This window comes from Eptatretus burgeri, chromosome 9 (assembly GCF_056783735.1).
Source record: "Eptatretus burgeri isolate ZD-2024b chromosome 9, Ebu_testis_v1, whole genome shotgun sequence".
In the NCBI taxonomy this organism is placed as follows: Eukaryota; Metazoa; Chordata; class Myxini; order Myxiniformes; family Myxinidae; genus Eptatretus; species Eptatretus burgeri.
In genome coordinates, this window is record NC_140969.1 from 10,513,277 (window position 1) to 10,528,753 (window position 15,477).

The 15,477-nt window shown below is 43.4% G+C and overlaps 1 protein-coding gene across 7 annotated transcripts in view; it reads left to right on the top strand.

The window, feature by feature from the left end:
* The window catches only part of LOC147019510 (metabotropic glutamate receptor 8-like), a 544,678-nt gene that overhangs the window by 437,771 nt on the left and 91,430 nt on the right, over positions 1–15,477 (top strand). For all 7 annotated transcript variants that reach the window (XM_085894056.1, XM_085894058.1, XM_085894059.1 and 4 more), the window contains 3 exons: positions 5,342–5,542; positions 7,915–8,054; positions 9,962–10,585. In XM_085894056.1, coding sequence (XP_085750182.1) covers positions 5,342–5,542; positions 7,915–8,054; positions 9,962–10,585 — 965 coding nt within the window. The remainder of the gene's footprint in view (positions 1–5,341; positions 5,543–7,914; positions 8,055–9,961; positions 10,586–15,477) is intronic.

The window sequence follows — 15,477 nt, forward strand, 5'->3', positions numbered from 1 at the left end:
TTCGTAGCTATGATAAACAGGCATTCAATAATATCAGTGAGGAAAGTGAAAAAAAATAGTTAACAAATCCTTGCGGCCTGTTCCGAATCAAGACGCGTTTGATTGAACAGGCCAAAAAAATATAGTGGCTTCAGACCCTAGCGAGGTTACCTGGAATACGCATTAAGATGCCATAGAGAGCGGTGACCGAGGATGCGCCTGATAAAGGATATAATTAAATAAGGCCGTTAATTATCTTCAAAAGGGATGTTTTTATTAACCCAAACACCCAATTTTCAGTTATGCGCTACCTTGGAGTTTTCTTAATGTGCATACAAAGTTTCAGGCTGATAGCTTTCATCGTTTTGGAGTTATGGAGAAGACACACTGACTGACACACATGCACACACACATTTATTAGTATAGACAATAATATGCCTATTCTGTTTGTTTGTTTGTTTGTCTATCTGACAATTTTCTCTTCAACTACTCAAACAGGGACCATAAATCCCATTTAATTATCAAGGTCTTTGGCCGAGGAGTTCCGATTACATGTTGTTTTTCCATTACGAATGACCTCATATTGTTACCAATCTGGAAGCCATTTGCACACAGACAGACAGCAGCCCCCATAGTTCAGTTATTTCAATAAGTATGTGTTTATAGTTAGAATCCATCCCCTATGTCTAATGGGAATTTTGTGTGCGCTACGAGATGTTTTATAGTCAGGTTTATTACATCTACTACAACAACAACTACAACAACGGCACCGTCCCTCACTCAACCCGGTCGCCATTGCCCACGTGTTTTTGGCTAAAGGCTTGGGCGGAGGCTCTGCTCCAAGGAAGGGCATGGGACATTTCCTCCAGTCAATGAGCGAAGGGCGAGCATCGCACGCGCGCCCCAGCCAATGGGAGGCCAGTGTGCCGAAACCTACTACAGAGCCTCTTCGGGAGGCGGGCCTCCGAGATGCCTCGACACACCCCTCGAGACGCACTGTCCAACCAGGAGGTGAGTGGGAGGAAAAAGAAATCGCTTCCACCTCAAGAGAGGGGAGGGTTGGTCGATTGGCTTCGTCTGCAGTCTTGGTGGCGATTGGCTTCGTCTGCAGTCTTGGTGGCGATTGGCTTTGTCTGCGGTTGTGGTGGCTTGGTCTCAGTTGTCGTATGCGGCCCTTTGCGGTGGCTCCTCGTGGTGGTGGTGGCCGAGCAGCCAGGGACGTGGGCCGTGGACTTTGGGTCGTGGGTTCGAGTCCCACCGTGGTGGTTTGGAGTCGGTGTGATCGCACGAGGCGGGAAGGTACCCCGGCCCGGCTCTACCGAATAAAGGCCCACGGGGTCCATTTTTTTTTTTGGGTGTGTGTGTGTGCGTGTGTGTGTGTGTGTGTGTGTGTGTGCGTGTGTGTGTGTGTGTGTGTGTGTGTGTGTGTGTGTGTGTGTGTGTGTGTGTGTGTGTGTGTGTGTGTGTGTGTGTGTGTCCGTGGGCCCCGTCTGTAAGAAGAATTGTTAAGTGCCTTGTACATTGTAAATTACATTTCTTATTCGTGATAACTCTGCTCTGTTTCTCCTTTCCCGATTATTGCCTATTGTAAAATAAACCGCCGTGTTAAATGTTCCAGTTCATCATCCATGTTTTCCTTCATTGACCCAGCACGGTGCGTATTGAGAATTTGTGAGGCTGTTTGGGCCGGTAAGTTGTCATTGGGTCCGACGGACTCTGGTAATTCCGCTCGGTTACACAGGACCGAGGTCGCTAGAGCGACCCGGTTTGACAGAGCCTGTCGAGGGTGTGGTTTCACCGGTAGCTAGACTGCATGGTTATTTAGGTATATTGGAGATCGAGACAACTAACCCTACGCCACGCGGTCGAAATATTGGCGTCCACGATCCGCTAAGGGACCCGTGACCTTTGGAGTTGTCCGAGAGTCACGACCTAAATTCCGGGTGTTCGGTGGGAAACGACTCTACGGATAATAGTATGGATAATAGTATGAAAGTATGGATAATCCGAGGAGTGCGAAATGCCATATAGCCTATATGACGTTATATTGTTCCTGGAATGTTCCAGAGGAAGTTTTGCACCAAATGTCATAATCCTTGACCTTTGACCTTTAAAGTTCACAAAGGTCAAATTTTCAAAGTTGTGGGAATCGAACTGGGTTTTCGATCTTCTTCGACGAACTAACTCCATTAAGCTATAGCACATATCCTGTTTCCTTATTTTAGTGTCCACAACATTGTTTTGTGACCTTTAAAGGTTATGCAAAGGTCAAATTTTTCAAGTTGTCGAACGAAACCGGGTTTTCGACATTTTGCAGCTAATAACCTGTCACTCGTACCACATCATGTTGATCATTTTTATAGATTGGTCAAACATTATCACATTGTCTCATCATTGACTGCTGAAACAATCTACATCGTCAAATACCGCTCGTGAACCATCGTCGTCTTCAGACTTGTTTATCATTGTTGTTATTATTACTATAACTAGCAGAGTACCCACCCTATGAGCGATCTTGTTCAAAGCATACAACACGTTCTTCTGACGCACACCTTTATTTGGATGGTGTATAGACAACTGACAGATCTGTATACGCAAAAAAAAAACACCCTGGGTTTCATCCATGAAGCAAAAACATACCTCCTGATTATAATTCAAAACGTCTCACTGAACTGGAAACCGTGGGGACAGGAATACTGTATTGTAAATGGTGGAGACTTGTAATATCCTCCCCCACCTGTAGGCGGCGCTACACGATTAATTTTTTTATTAATTTACCTTTAACATTGTTCCTAACAACTGGGAACAAGAACAACACAGGCATGATAGGCCGAATGGCCTCCTCATGCGCCAAAGTTCCCTGTGTATATTTTTGTAACTTTGTTAAGAATGGGAAGAAATTGGGAGGGAATGACAGTGTGTTGGGGGTGAGGGTGTATGGAATTGGAAGAGGAGGTTTGAGACATTGGGAAGGGGGGAATGGACTGGGTTTGAAGGGAGATTGAGTACTTGGGGTTTGGGGCAGTTGAGGACCTGAAGAAGAAAGGGGAAGGGGATGACAGAGTTGGCTTGGGGGAGGGAGGGCAGAGAGGGGACAGAGTTGGGATCGAGGGGTTTGAGGATTTGAAGAAAGGGGGAGGGGAGCACAGAGTTTGAGTGTGGTGGGAGGGGGGTTAAGGACATGGGATTGTGATTGTATGTGGGTGGAGTGGGTTAAGGACCTAAAGTCACATTTTACATTGTGCAGAATTTCCATGGGTCCGTAATAGTCCCGTTGTGTCTTTTGGGTCCTCCAGGTATTTTGGGTCCTGGTGGTCTTTTAGGTCCTCGGGGTCCTTTGTATGCCCTGGTTATTTTGGGTCTTCGGGGTCTTTTGTGTCCTCTGGGTCATTTGTGTCCTCAGCTCATTTAGATCCCCTGGATCTTTTGGGTCCTCTGGATCTTTTGGGTGTTCGGGGTCCCCGAGTCTTTTGCATCCTCTGGGTCTTTTGGGGTCCTTTGGGTAGTTTAGATCTTCAGGGTCCTCAGGGTCTTTGCAGAACTCGGGGTCTTTTGTGTGTTTTGGTTCCTCGGGGTCTTTTGGGTCCTTGGGATATTTTGTGTCTTGTGGATGTTCGGTGTCTTTGTGGTCATTTGTATCTTTGGGGTATTTTTGGAATTTTGAGTCTTCTGGGCCTTTGGGGGCATTTTTGGGTCTTAATGCTCTTTTTGGGTATTTAAGGGTCTTTGGGGTCTTTCAGGTTTTCAGGGTCTTTTGGATCTTTGGGGTATTTTGGATCCTTGGGATTTTCTAGGTCTTTTGGGTCCTTCGTGGTCTTTGGGGTACTTTGGATCTTTAGGGTATTTGGGGTCTTTGGGGTATTTTGGGTCCTTGGGATTTTTGAGGTCTTTTGGGTCCTTCATGGTCTTTGGGGTCTTTTGGATCTTTAGGGTATTTTGGGTCTTCCTTCAGGGGTATTTTGGATCTCCAGGGTCTTTTTGGGTCTTCCTTCAGGGGTCTTTTGGGTCTGTGAGGTCTTTTGAGTCTTTTTGGATATTTGGGGTGTTTATGGTCTTTGGGGTCGTTTGGGTCTTTTCGGTCCTTGGGGGTGGGGTCTTTTCGACCCTCTTGGCACTTCATGTTAAGTATTTCAGGTTACAATTGTGGGTGACGTTAGGCCAGCTGTCCAACCAATGGGTGAAAAGCAGATACTGTATACATACATACATACATACATACATACATACATACATACATACATACAGACATACATAATACTCACATACATACATACTCACAAACTCACATACATACATACATACTCACATACATACATACTCACATACATAATACTCACATACATACATACATACTCACAAACTCACATACATACAGACATTCATACTCACATACATACATACTCACACACATACATACTCACATACATACATACTCACATACATACATACTCACACACATACATACAGACATACATAATACTCACACACATACATACTCACATACATACATACTCACATACATACATACTCACATACATACATACTCACATACATAATACTCACATACATACATACTCACAAACTCACATACATACAGACATTCATACTCACATACATACATACAAACTCACATACATAATACTCACATACATACATACTCACAAACTCACATACATACAGACATTCATACTCACATACATACATACTCACACACATACATACTCACACACATACATACTCACATACATACGTACTCACAAACTCACATACATACTCACATATACACTGTAAATACACACAACTATACATAATCATATACACTTACTCAATTATGTATAGATTTAATCCTAATTGCTTTTATTATTTCGTAATGATTTAATTTACCATTATTCCTGATTAATTTGCATCTCTAATTATTTGTAGAGCAGGAACATGATTTATTTTGAACCCACTCAATTGACTTCCTACTGTTACTCCAACTGCCACTTTGTGAAGTAGCTTGACAGTGACAGCGTGGCTCTGTGTTATCTTGTTGGCTGTCTGGACGTGGTAGCATTATCTTTTACAGACCCACCAAATAAATCTGAGGAGCATTGAGCTTGATGGACAGAATCCTTGTTGATGGTGATGCTCAGCTGAGGACACCAGTCGGCAGCAATTCTGAAACATTGCTTTCTTGTATAAATTATTGTATCTCGCTCTTCCATGAGGTTCGATCTAGTAAATGTATATGTGTGTGTATTCGATGAATTGTTAATACAGAGAAAAGTCTTGAAGTAATATTTTCCAGAGAACTATACTCATAAAAGAGTCATGTTGAAGAGTCAAAGAAAGCACATTACTTTTTCCTGTCTCCCTCCAGGGAAGGAGCGCATCGGGCGAGACTCATTTTACGAGCAGGAAGGAAAAGTGCAGTTTGTGATTGACGCGGTGTACGCCATGGCGCATGCGCTACACAACCTATACCAGGAGCTGTGCCCTCACCTGTCGGGCATTTGCCCAAACATGGAGCCAATCCCCACCGATAAACTTCTCCAGAAGATCCGTAGCCTCTCTTTCAACGGTCAGCGAACAGCACACCACCCACGACGCGTGCTCACAAGTTCTGTTCAATGTGCCAGTCAAATCTGAGTGCAGGGCAAATGCCTCGGTTCACTGTCCAGAGACGAGGACCAACACGATCTGGCGTTTTGTTTATACGAGTACCATCGGCCGTGATGGCGCAATCATCGCTTTGGCAGACGGGCGCAGCAGGAATGCCAATTTGGCTCGAGTGTGAGACTGCTGTCGCTCAATAATGGTCTAGCAAAGCAAAGTCGTGTAGCAGGGAGCCAAATTGATAAGAAGTATTTTTTTTTATTATTATTATTGAGCTGCTGGTGCTTTATTTGGACCGTGGAAAGTTCATTATGCCTTAAACTTTCCGACAGTGCCTAAAGCTCATTGAGGAGCTTGTACATCTATAATATGAACGATAAAGGCAATAGGAGACAGCTGTGTTTTTGTTTGAATTACAAGGATATTAGGAGGCAAATCAATGCAAGCATGTGGGGTTTCATTCTGATGATACAATATTATGGCTTCCAGAAGGGGTGCGATGTTTTAAATATGGCCTCTGGATTACCAAAAGATTACCTGAGCCTCCACCTACCCTAGCCTGTTCATTTATATTTTATCAAGTTATCAGATAACTATTTAATTCAATAACTTTAAAAAAAAAATCGAACCTTCGTCATCTATCGCTCTTTTATTTTACCCCCTTCACTCCTTTTTGTCCTTGTTCTTCTTTTGCATGCAGCACATGGCTGTGGGTAGCATCATTTGCTGGGAGTGCAGCTGTGCCGCCGATGCAATGCTGTGTGTAGGTTAAGGCCCAGTCACACCTTGACGTTTTAGCCAGCTTATGCCGATTTTTGGAAAATTTGTCTAAAACGCTGGTACACGTCGAATACGTTATGGGTAAGTTTTGATGACATTGAGAGCACGCTGAAAAACACTGCCATACGTCGTAGTACGCTGGCTTTAAACGTTGTTCTTTTCGGTTGTCCTCAAATTTTCCATGCTTGAAATTTTAAGACTTATGCCAGCGTATGATTCACACGTTCCGCATAACGCTGGCCATAAGTTGTAGGCACGGCACGCGATCGTTGACACACGTCGACACATGTTACTTGTAAGTTACTCATAAGTCGAAACACATCGAGGTAATGTATAGCGTACCCGAAACTTATTTCTCACCTATGAGTAACGTGTTGTACTTACGTTACGCGATGGGTGAAACACATCGACACACGTTACTTGTAAGGTGCTCATAAGTCGAAACACATCAAGGTAATGGTTAGCGTCAGTGTTCCAGACTCCCTGGTTTTGTTTTTTTAATTTTTTTTTTCTTCCTTCCTTCGGTATGATGGTGATTTTGACACTTCGATTTCCAGTGCGGTTATAATATAATATAATTAACAGGCTGCCGCTCAACGATTTAAATCATAACCGCACTGTACACTGAACACCGTCATCCCAAAGAAAAAAAAAACCCGGGAGTCTGGAACACTGACGCTAACCATTACCTTGACGTGTTTCGACTTATGAGCACCTTACAAGTAACGTGTGTCGATGTGTGTCAACGATCGTATATCGTGCATACAACTTATTCCCATCGCATGCGGAGCGTGTGTCATACGGCAAGTACGTCGTAAAATTTTCAACATGTTCAAAATTACAAGACGTACTCCACTTACTACGACGTATGATAGCGTACTTTAGCGTTCTATTCACGCATACCAAACTTACCCATACCGTATTCGACGTGCGCCAGCATTTTAGACGCATTTTTCAGAGGTCAGCATACGCTGGCAACATCGCCAAGGTGTGACTGCGATGTTGACACTTCCATTTCTGCGGTGGTTATGATTTGAATCGTTGTGCGTCAGCCTTTTCATAACCTACGCCACGTCATCGTCGGCGATACGTGCAGCGCGCCATGCATAAGTTAGACTATCGTTGGGCATAGGTTGTGAAGGCTGACAACAGGTTCAGCATTCGTTGGTACAAGTCATCTATAACACAACGAAACGTTCAAAGTCCGTTACTAATACGTTGTGCATAAGACCAAGTCGTTATGAATACGTCCGAATCTTTAAAAAAAAAAACATCAAAAGTTCAAGGTAAGCCAGCGTTTTACATACATTTTAATACGTCGCCATTGCTGGCTAAAACGTCAAGGTGTGACTGGGCCTTTAGAGCAGGAATTTGTAATTTGTTTATGGTGTCGGCGATGGTTCGCCTACTCTTGCGGAGGACACCTTGGGATCTTTAAACGTCCACCAACCCCCATTCAGTTAACTCGCTCATCGTCCCCACCCTGTCCCTAACATGTCACTATGTCCATTTCACATTCTCTTCCTGCACCTCCTTTGCCTCTCCTTGGCCTGACAGGGAGTGCCGGCACGCCTGTACAATTTAACGAAAACGGGGATGCACCCGGTCGATACGACATCTTTCAGTACCAGCGGACCCACGCTGGCACAACGCAATACAACGTGATCGGAGAGTGGGTGAACAAGCTGCAGCTTAACGTGAGCTCTCTCTCCCTCTCTCTCGACGGAAGTCGCTCGATGTGCAATTGCAAAGGAAGCTGCTGTTAAATGGTCAGTGCAGGGACTATAAAAGAAGTTAAAAAAAAAAAAAAAAAAAACAAACTTGTGGGAGATTTAATGGAATTGCCACGAGTTTCCTGCAATTCTGTGCACATTAAAGCAGTATCGGACCGCTTTTTTTGAGATGGGCAAGCAGCACTCATAGCCTTTAATGAAAAACAATCTTCAGAGACACTTCGCAGGAGCATTCATTGCACACACAGCCCCTCTTCATGCTCCTTGCTTCTCCTGCTCATTATTCATGTGATGCCTGACTCGCTTAGGCTGCAATTACCATTGAGATCACGTGCTCATTTTGGCAACAAAACAAAAAAAAAGCCACTTCGTGGAACCAACGCGTCCTTATTCTCTTGATATTTACTGGTTTTTGATCGCTTTGGCCCTACATGTTAATGGGAAAGCGTTATCAGCGTGAGTATTATTTGTACACTTTGATAGCAACGATCCTTCAGCACGCACCAGCATTTAATTCTGTAACAACATTTAATTTGCCATGGTGGGTGGTTCGTTTTAGTTGTTCCTGTGGAATGCTGGTTGGAGTATATTGCTCTTGTTTCAGAATAAAAGAGACTGAGAGATGTGGAAAGGGAGGGGGGAGGGGAGATTGTGGGGGAGTGGAAGGGGGCAAGGTGTATAATTCACTTAATTCGTGGGATGATCTAAGACTGAGACAACAAGTTGAACTGTTTGGGGTTGTTGACCTCTTTTTAAGAGCATTTTATGATTATAGTTTTAATTCACCCGATTTTATCAAGAGAAGTATTGACTTCCACATTCTTATATTATATGAACTGTGTAAGTTGCGTGGGTGTTGGGGGGCGGGGGGGGGTGGATTTAATTGGAAAATAATTGGCCATATTTTCCCTGTGCAAGTTTTCATTTGATTAATTTAACAAAGCTTATTAAAGAGATGCCTGGTGTTGACTTAATGGTTCGGGTGGTGGGCTTGGGATCCAAGGGTCGTTGAGGTCAAATCCTGCTTGGCTGCTCAATTAATACCAGGTGGGGTTGACTCAGCCTGTCATCCTTCCGAGGTCAGCAAAATGAGTTCCAGCTTGTTGGGATGATTGAGCCATTTGAGTATCCTGCGTCGGAGTGGTGACCCGTCTAGATTGTGCCCGATAGCCCAGGATACTGCCTTGGCAGCACCAACGCTCTGTACAGAGTATGATCCCATTGGATTTGGATTGAAGCAATTACTGTAAACTATGATGACTTGGTGCTTAGGAAACTTAATTGGTGAAATCATCGTGGGAAAAGTGTTGTCCTTTTGAATTTGTGAGTTTTTCCCAGTCAACTGTTATTTTCCTTTATGACCATTGCTGATAAACAATGGACTGGATAAGCAATGGAATCAAGTAGACATGTGTCTTGCTGCTTGCCAACCTTCACTGGGCAGCAGGCTACTGTCCAACTGGTTTGTCACGTCTCCCTTTGGTGAAACGAGCTTTGCACTGATCGATTGCAGCAGATGGGATTAAACTGTAGCCATTCCTTGCTGTAATTCCTCGTCCCTTCCATCCATCTGTTGGGACCATACTCTTTGCAGAGCATTGGTGCTGCCTTAGCAGTCAACTTGGCTATTGGACACAATCCTGGACAGGTCACCACTCTGACACAGGATACCAGCAAGCTGGTACTCGTTTTGCCGACCTCAGAAGGATGACAGGCAGTCAACCCCACCTGTTATTAATTCAACAGCTGAGTGGGATTTGAACTCAGGATCCTAGGATCCCAAGCCCACCCCCTTAACCATAAAGCCAACACCAGGCATATCATCCCTTAACCTGCCCTTTGTCTATTTTATTGTTTCCAAACCACCACAGGTGAGCGCCATGATCTGGGCACACAATATGCGGAAGCCCCCATACTCTGTTTGCAGTCTGCCTTGCCAGCCTGGTGAGAGAAAAAGTATTGTGAAAGGCAGCCCGTGCTGCTGGCAGTGTGAGCCGTGCATCCGGTACGACTACCAGCTGAATGAAACGATGTGCAAGCCTTGTGCTATCGGCTACCGACCAAATGCAAACCGCACGTCGTGTGTACCCATCCCCACCGTCAAGTTGGAGTGGCACTCGCCATTTGCTGCCATCCCCGTCTTTGTGGCAGTGCTCGGGTTGCTCACAACCACCTTTGTCATCGGAACCTTTATTCGCTATAACGAAACTCCAATCGTGCGAGCGTCTGGCCGTGAACTCAGTTATGTTCTTCTTATGGGCATCTTCCTGTGCTATGCTGCGACATTTCTCATGATCGCACAGCCGACTATCTCGGTATGTGCCTTCCGACGCATATTCCTGGGCCTGGGTATGTGCGTCAGCTATGCAGCCCTTCTTACCAAGACCAACCGCATATACCGCATCTTTGAGCAGGGAAAACTATCCGTCTCACCACCACGCCTCATCAGCCCAGCCTCGCAACTTGTCATCACATTCACTTTAATTTCTGTACAGGTGGGTAATTTTAATTTTTCTTTCCTTCTACACTCTGACATACTGCCAGGCCTTTGAAGTGTGCAAGGCAAATGTAAAGTATTTAAAGACATATGATTTGAGGAATTGATTGCAATCTTCCTTATGTGTACCAGACAACAACAAAAAAAATTCCCGACTCACTCGACTGTTTTCATCGTGCAGCTGCTAAAGCAAACTTTTTCATTGTGTTGTATATTTACGATTTTCCCAGCTGAGTTTGATGGTTAGTTGGTGCCAAAGAAAATGGCTTTTGGTTGTCAAGATGGGTGGTCATCTATTATATAATGCGAACAGTGGTGTCTGGCCGTGTGTTTGTCTGTCTCCCGTTTACGGCGGCCACTTTCCGTGCTGGGTTTGAAAAGCTCTACATTCACTTTTGAAATGACGGAGAACAGGAATGAATAATATTGATGTCGCATTTTATTTTGCAAACAGGATATTTTGCCCTCTTTTAAGACAAATCCAACCTCCACCACCCGATGCTGCACCACCATTTTTGGTGGGCGGTATAAGTAGCTCAGACCTTTGGCTCTGAGCGAAACTACGAGTGCAACACAATTAACCATTTTAAATTCCATGAAATAATTTAATTGATAGATGAACTTAAACTTTTCCCATCACTCGAGACGGCCTTAAGATCTCAGGGTCTTGAGTTTGAGCCCCTGTCCTGTCGTTATATAACTTCAGGTGGGTTGACTCAGCATGTCATCCATCCGAGGTCGGCAAAATGAGTACCAGCTGACTGGAAACAGGGGGCACTGCATCAGGGGCACAGTCGTGCTCCCAGCAATGATGCAACCAGCAGACATAGGCTGCATACAAAATAATCGACCGATATAAAACACAGCGTGTGTTTGTGTACTTGTCTGTCCCCCTTCAAAAGGACGATTTGAATAGGGTTTTTAAAGCCAATCTTTTAACACGACTGTGTGTTCACTTCGGTCTATTTTTTGAGGACTAAAAAAAAACTCCAAAAACATTTTCCACAAGAGTAATTACATCTCTTCCATTGGAATTGTAGACGGTGATTTAAAAACCAGGCCTCGAGGGTGGTTCACAGAAGCGTTTTTTTTTAATAACAACAAATACAAGTCACAGGGAAGTGAAATTTGTTGCACATGAAGTGCAACACGCACAGAGTAAGATGACTGTTCATTTATGTCTGTAGGATGTCGAACAAATAAATATAATATAAGCACACCTGACGCTAGGCCGAGGCTTCAGACTTTGGCACGCTCACAAGGCTGTACCGTCAAAATGAAATGTCCCAGAAGATAAAGAAAATATGATCACATTTGTACATGTAGTGTTTTATAATAATGCTTCTTGCGACAAAACATCACATCTTCCAGTCTCCTTGAACATTTCGAATAAAATAACTCTAACCCATCATTTTTGATGGGCTTTAAGACCGGTAATTGTAATAGTAACTGAGGATGGGTACTTGCGCTTGCTTTTCTCGTCACTCACTCACTGGTAGTTGAGACCCATCCTCAAAAAACTAAGGGTCATCGACTAATGCCAACCCAGTCTTCATTTTCACTTATCTCTCAAGAAAAGCCAAAACCATAAACCCTTTCAGTCAATCAAAGTGACAAAACAACAGATTGCATTACAAAAAGACTCATGGGTGGCAATTGCAACAACAACAACAACAACAACAACAACAACAACAACAACAACTAGAAAGCATCTCAAAATGCAAAGCCCATCCCTTTGCACTCAAACTGAACTTGATGAAAACGACAGTTAAAAATAATTCTACATTTTATTTGTTTGTGTTCTCCATGTTCTCATAATAACGGTTTATTGAAGATTTTGATGTTAAAAGCCCAATTGGTAATAAAGTTATGGCATAGACAGACAGATGGATGGACGGACGGACAGACAGACACACACACAGAAGCTATTGCAAAACCGTCTCCCACTGTGCGGGGGACGGGCGAACCAATGATGTTGAAGGAAGAAATGGTATTAACCGTGTGAAGAAGAAGAATCCGTTTTAATGAGAAAAAGTCAAATCTGCTTCTTAATTTCGTTTGAGTTTTAAGAATTTAAAAAAGTTTTTGGAGAGGTGAAATATGAATTGATATTGCCTTTTTATGCAAAATCAAAGTATCAATGAACTTTTATTATTATTATTATTATTATTATTATTATTGTTGTTATTATTATGAGCTCACCTGGACTTTTTGTCAGGTGAGCTTATGTGATCGAGCAGTGTCCGTCGGTGAGTGAGTGAGTGAGTGAGTGAGTCAGTCGATAAACCCTTCAGTCATTATCGCTTGAACTAAACACACGATTTTGATGAAACTTGGCTACAAGCTTCATATATGATGCCTAACGAAGGTGTATTGACCGCATCAAAATCTGCGCACATGAAGGGGATCCACGAGGGGGGGGAGGTTGACCCCTCCCCCCACCCCCCAAAATGGGTACTTGCTCTCTTCTCCAAATGAGACACAATTTCAATGAAACTTGACCACAACCTTCATCCCCCGTGATATACCTAAGTTTGTTCACAATATCAAAAAATTCAGGGTTGAAGGAGGTCCACAGGGGTTTGAGTGACTGTTGCTCCTGATCGAAGTTCGGTTCGGGACAGGGATCCTATTTTTATTACAGTAGCACATTTCTTTAAGGGAGAAAATTCATTGACATACTGTCCCATTGGGAATATGAACTCTAAATAATTTGTGACCATGAGGAATAAATAAATAAACAAGAAAAAGACGTTGTGCAGAGCACGATACTTGCAAAATCTACCCCCATCTCCAACGGTTGCCATGGAAACATCAAATCGTCCATTTCATTAAGATTAAAATTGACAATCTTAATCAAAGTTCAGGTCAATTTGATGAAAATTGATTATGTCTCAGATTGAAATTGATGATTTTAGAAGTTTTACCTTGAATTGACCTTTGACCTTTTGACCTCAAAAATAGCTGCTTCCCCAATTCAGTGATGGACTTTGCAATTGCTGTTTTCAACTGTCTTGTTACTAGGATATAAATTGACGATTTTTCAGTTGAAAATTGATGATTTTAGAAGTTTGACCCTGAGTTGACCTTTGACCTTTTGATCTCGAAAATAGAAGGTTTCCCAATTCAGTGACGCAATTTGCAAATCTTGTTCAAATTTCAAGTCAATCGGATGAAAAATGACGGGTCTAGAAATTTGACCTCAAGATGACCTTTTGACCTTAAAATCAATAGTCTTCTCATTTGAGACTACCTCCACAGCTTGGTAAAGTTTCGTGATGATCGGTTTGGAATTGTAACCTGTAGACGATTGACAAACACACAGAGTAACAAAATCGATGAACCATTACGCTTGAAAAATCTTCGATTTTGGAAGTAATAAATAAATAAGTAAACAACTGGCGAGAGTGATTTTAAGTGCTTTAATCTATCCTCCCACACTTTTTTGTCTGTCTGTCCGTCTGTCCGTCCATCACGCTGTCTCCTCCAAAACGGTTGGGCAAAAATTCAGCAAACTTGGTCATTATGATCAACACATGGCACAAAGGTGCAAGAGCAGTCATTTTTGTCCCCACCCTCTGGGGTGGGGTCAAAGGGTTGAATGTGGGTCAAAGGGTCAAATGTGGGTCAAAGGTCGGGTAGGGTCAAAGGGTCGAAAAAATGCAATTACGGGCACATTTTAAAATGAAACTTTGCATATGCAATCAAAATTGGGGGACACATTAAATATTTAATAATTTGGGGGGATTTGACCTCTGGGTCATGGGGGTGTGGACTTGGGGGCCACAGTGGTCAAAACGGAAGAAATTTTTTTTTAACTCAAAACTTGATATTGCGTCATTCCTGGTGGAACTTTTTGCCATCTTCGAACCCTGTTTGAGCGGTCAACCCGACCTCACTCTAGCTTACACTTTTGGGTTTCGTGAATCTTGTACTACGTAGATTGATAAGACGTGATTATAAACACCGTTGAGTGTTCACGAGTAAAGCGGTGTTTAGAGTAGATGAGCACTTCACATGTGTAGCCTGCTAATCAGATGCTTCCTTCATGCAACTTTGCTTGATCAAATCCTAGCAAGTGTTGCCCATCCAGCTCCGAGCGAAAATCGAGAAGCAGTCCGTATCTCCTCGTTTCCACAACACATTCATCTGTGCTTTACCACCGGCTGTTGAAGTTGTTTGAATTCTCTTGTTATAAACAGATTGCCAGTGTGTTCCTATTTTGAAAGGCTGATTACAGTTCACTTCTTGACAAACTGCGAGAATCGAAATGTTTTTGAAGCGATGATTACTCTGAAAAAAAAAAATGGATGAATTCCTTTCAAGGAATTACACAGGAGGGTGCCATTCAGCCAATGAAGCCTGCACAATGGATTCCAACCGATGATTGTTTGTCGGTGCTCTAACCTTTTATAAATGCTTCGCATCAAGCAAGGAAGCAGCACATACCATTTTAAGGTCTTTGGTATGTCTCGGCCACGCTTCAAACCACCAACCTCCCAGAATCAGATCGTGTATGTGGTTCTGTTTGTAATCACTGTATTCGGTTGTTATTGCTGAATTAGGCATAGGTCACATTTGCCACAGCGGCCGTGGGGTCTCCAAAATCTGCGGCCACTAGCAATTATACGGCGGCCGCAGTATTTCCACGGTCACACAATGTAGCAGTCACATATGTTTTTATTTTTCGGGTAGCCGCACGGCATATTGATAAATTGTGGAGACCGAAAACGTGGGGTGCCGTACGGTCTTTGATTTGATGTCGCACGGTGACCTGAGGGCGTCGCTGCGGCGGCCATAGAATTTTCAAGGCAGACGCAAGGTGCCCACAGGGGGGGCCCTAAGGCGAACGTGCGGCCAGACGGACGGTAACGAGTGGGTATATATACC